This window comes from Taurulus bubalis, assembly GCF_910589615.1.
Source record: "Taurulus bubalis genome assembly, chromosome: 11".
Taxonomy (NCBI): Eukaryota; Metazoa; Chordata; class Actinopteri; order Perciformes; family Cottidae; genus Taurulus; species Taurulus bubalis.
The window spans coordinates 2026028-2028301 of NC_136599.1; the positions used below are offsets into that span (position 1 = coordinate 2026028).

The window sequence follows — 2274 nt, forward strand, 5'->3', positions numbered from 1 at the left end:
CACTAAACCTAGCTGAGTAGTTTGGTTAAACCTACCTGAGTAGTTTAGTTAAACCTAGCTGAGTAGTTTAGTTTAGTTAAACCTAGCTGAGTAGTTTGGTTAAGCCTAGCTGAGTAGTTTATTTAAACCTGAGTAGTTTATTTAAACCTAGCTGAGTAGTTTAGTTTAGTTAAACCCAGCTGAGTAGTTTAGTTAGTTAAACCTGAGTTGAGTAGTTTAGTTAAACCTGAGTTGAGTAGTTTAGTTAAACCCAGCTGAGTAGTTTAGTTAAACCCAGCTGAGTAGTTTAGTTTATTTAAACCTAGCTGAGTAGTTTAGTTTAGTTAAACCCAGCTGAGTAGTTTAGTTAAACCCAGCTGAGCAGTTTAGTTAAACCCAGCTGAGTAGTTTAGTTAAACCTAGCTGAGTTGAGTAGTTTAGTTAAACCCAGCTGAGTAGTTTAGTTGTCTCAACCTGTCGTGAGATCACTTCATGACATCACTTCCTGTTTGTTTCCATCCAGCTGTCAATGTGACCCGCCTCCTCTGACCTTCTACGGGAAGTTCAACCAACACTTCCTCTCTGCTGCGCCCCCAGTGCATCATGGGAGTTGTGGTCTTCTTCGCCCTGCTGCTCTGCGTGGCTACGTCGTCGGTGTGTGCTGAAGTGGGCGGGGCCAGTCAGGGTAAAGAGCGGTTCTGTGGCCCTCAGACGGACAGGTGCAGGTGCAGGTGGATCCTGAGGTGTGTGTTTGTCCTGCAGGTGGCGCTGTGCTGTGTCCGCTGCAGTGTGTGTGTGAGACCAGACCCTGGTACACGCCGCAGTCCGTGTACCACCAGGCCAGAACCGTGGATTGCAACGAGCTGCACCTGCACCGAGTACCGGCCAACGTGTCGTCCGACACGCAGGTGAGCGGTCACCGTGACGACACTGATGATCTTAATATTGGTCACCGTGACGACACTGATGATCTTAATATTTATCACCATCATAATAATGTTCCTCAATGTGTTCTAGGTTCTGCTGCTGCAGAGCAACAACATCTCCTCCATCAACACGGAGCTGCAGCGCCTCTCCAACCTGACAGAACTGGACCTGTCGCAGAACCACTTCACCCAGGTAGCACGTCTGCTCCACGTTCTCCTGCACGTTCTCCTGCATGTTCTCCTGCATGTTCTTCTCCATGTTCTCCTGTATGTTCTCCTGTATGTTCTCCTGCATGTTCTCCTGCATGTTCTCCTGTATGTTCTCCTGCATGTTCTCCTGCATGTTCCCCTCCAAGTTCTCCTCCATGTTCTCCTCAATGTTCTCCTCCTCACTCTCCTCAATTTTCTCCCCAATGTTCTCCTACATGTTCACCTCCACGTTCTCCCCAATGTTCTCCTCAATGTTCCCCTCCAAGTTCTCCTCCATGTTCTCCTCCTCACTCTCCTCAATGTTCTTCCCAATGTTCTCCTCCATGTTCTCTTCCATGTTATTGTCTACTTTCTCCTCCTTGTTCTCTACCATGTTCTCCTTCATCTTCTCCTCCATGTTCTCATTCATGTTCTCCTCCACATTCTCATCCCCTTTCTCCTCCATGTTTTCCACCACATTCTCCATGTTCTCTTCAATGTTATTGTCCACTTTCTCCTCCATGTTCTCATCCACGTTCTTCCCTATGTTCTCATCCACGTTCTCCATGTTCTCCTCCATGTTCTTCCCTATGTTCTCCTCCATGTTCTCCTCCATTATAACAACAGTAAAACAGTGATGCTCCATAAAGAATGTGCCTCTCTGTGTCCAGGTGAGTTCTATGGGTTTGTCCTCTCTGGGCCGGTTGGTGACTCTGTACCTGGAGGAGAACCACATTGAGGAGTTGGAGGACTTCAGTCTGAGGAACCTTTCCAGTCTGGAGGAACTCTACATCAACCACAACCGCATCTCCTCTATCGGACCCAAAGCTTTCGCTGGACTCACCAACCTGCTGCGGTAACGTCTTCTTCTTTGACCTCCTAAACTATTTAAAGGAGACGTAGAACCTCCTCAGTGACGACTAGAACCACCTAAATGATCCCTAGACAGTGACCACAAAATCACCGTAGAGAACCTTAGAGTTTCCTAAATAACCACAGGGACCACTTTAAGAACATTAAAACCACCTAACCCTCACAAATGAGCACTAGTACCAAGTACAGAACCTCCACAGCTTCCTCAGTGACCACTAGGGCCTCCTAAATGACCATAAGAACTATTTAAATAATCCAAAGAACCCCCTGAAGGACCACCAAACCCTTCCCAGGTTCCCACCTAAGT

At 47.2% G+C, this 2274-nt stretch overlaps 1 protein-coding gene across 1 annotated transcript in view; it reads left to right on the top strand.

Annotated features, from left to right (window-relative positions):
- Positions 1-582: 582 nt before the first annotated feature.
- The window catches only part of LOC306743863 (leucine-rich repeat neuronal protein 1), a gene marked incomplete at both ends in the record, with an annotated part of 7023 nt that continues 5331 nt past the window's right edge, over positions 583-2274 (top strand). The window contains 4 exons of the mRNA XM_079226428.1: positions 583-664; positions 742-887; positions 997-1098; positions 1766-1950. Of these exons, the coding sequence (XP_079082554.1) occupies positions 583-664; positions 742-887; positions 997-1098; positions 1766-1950 (515 nt within the window). The remainder of the gene's footprint in view (positions 665-741; positions 888-996; positions 1099-1765; positions 1951-2274) is intronic.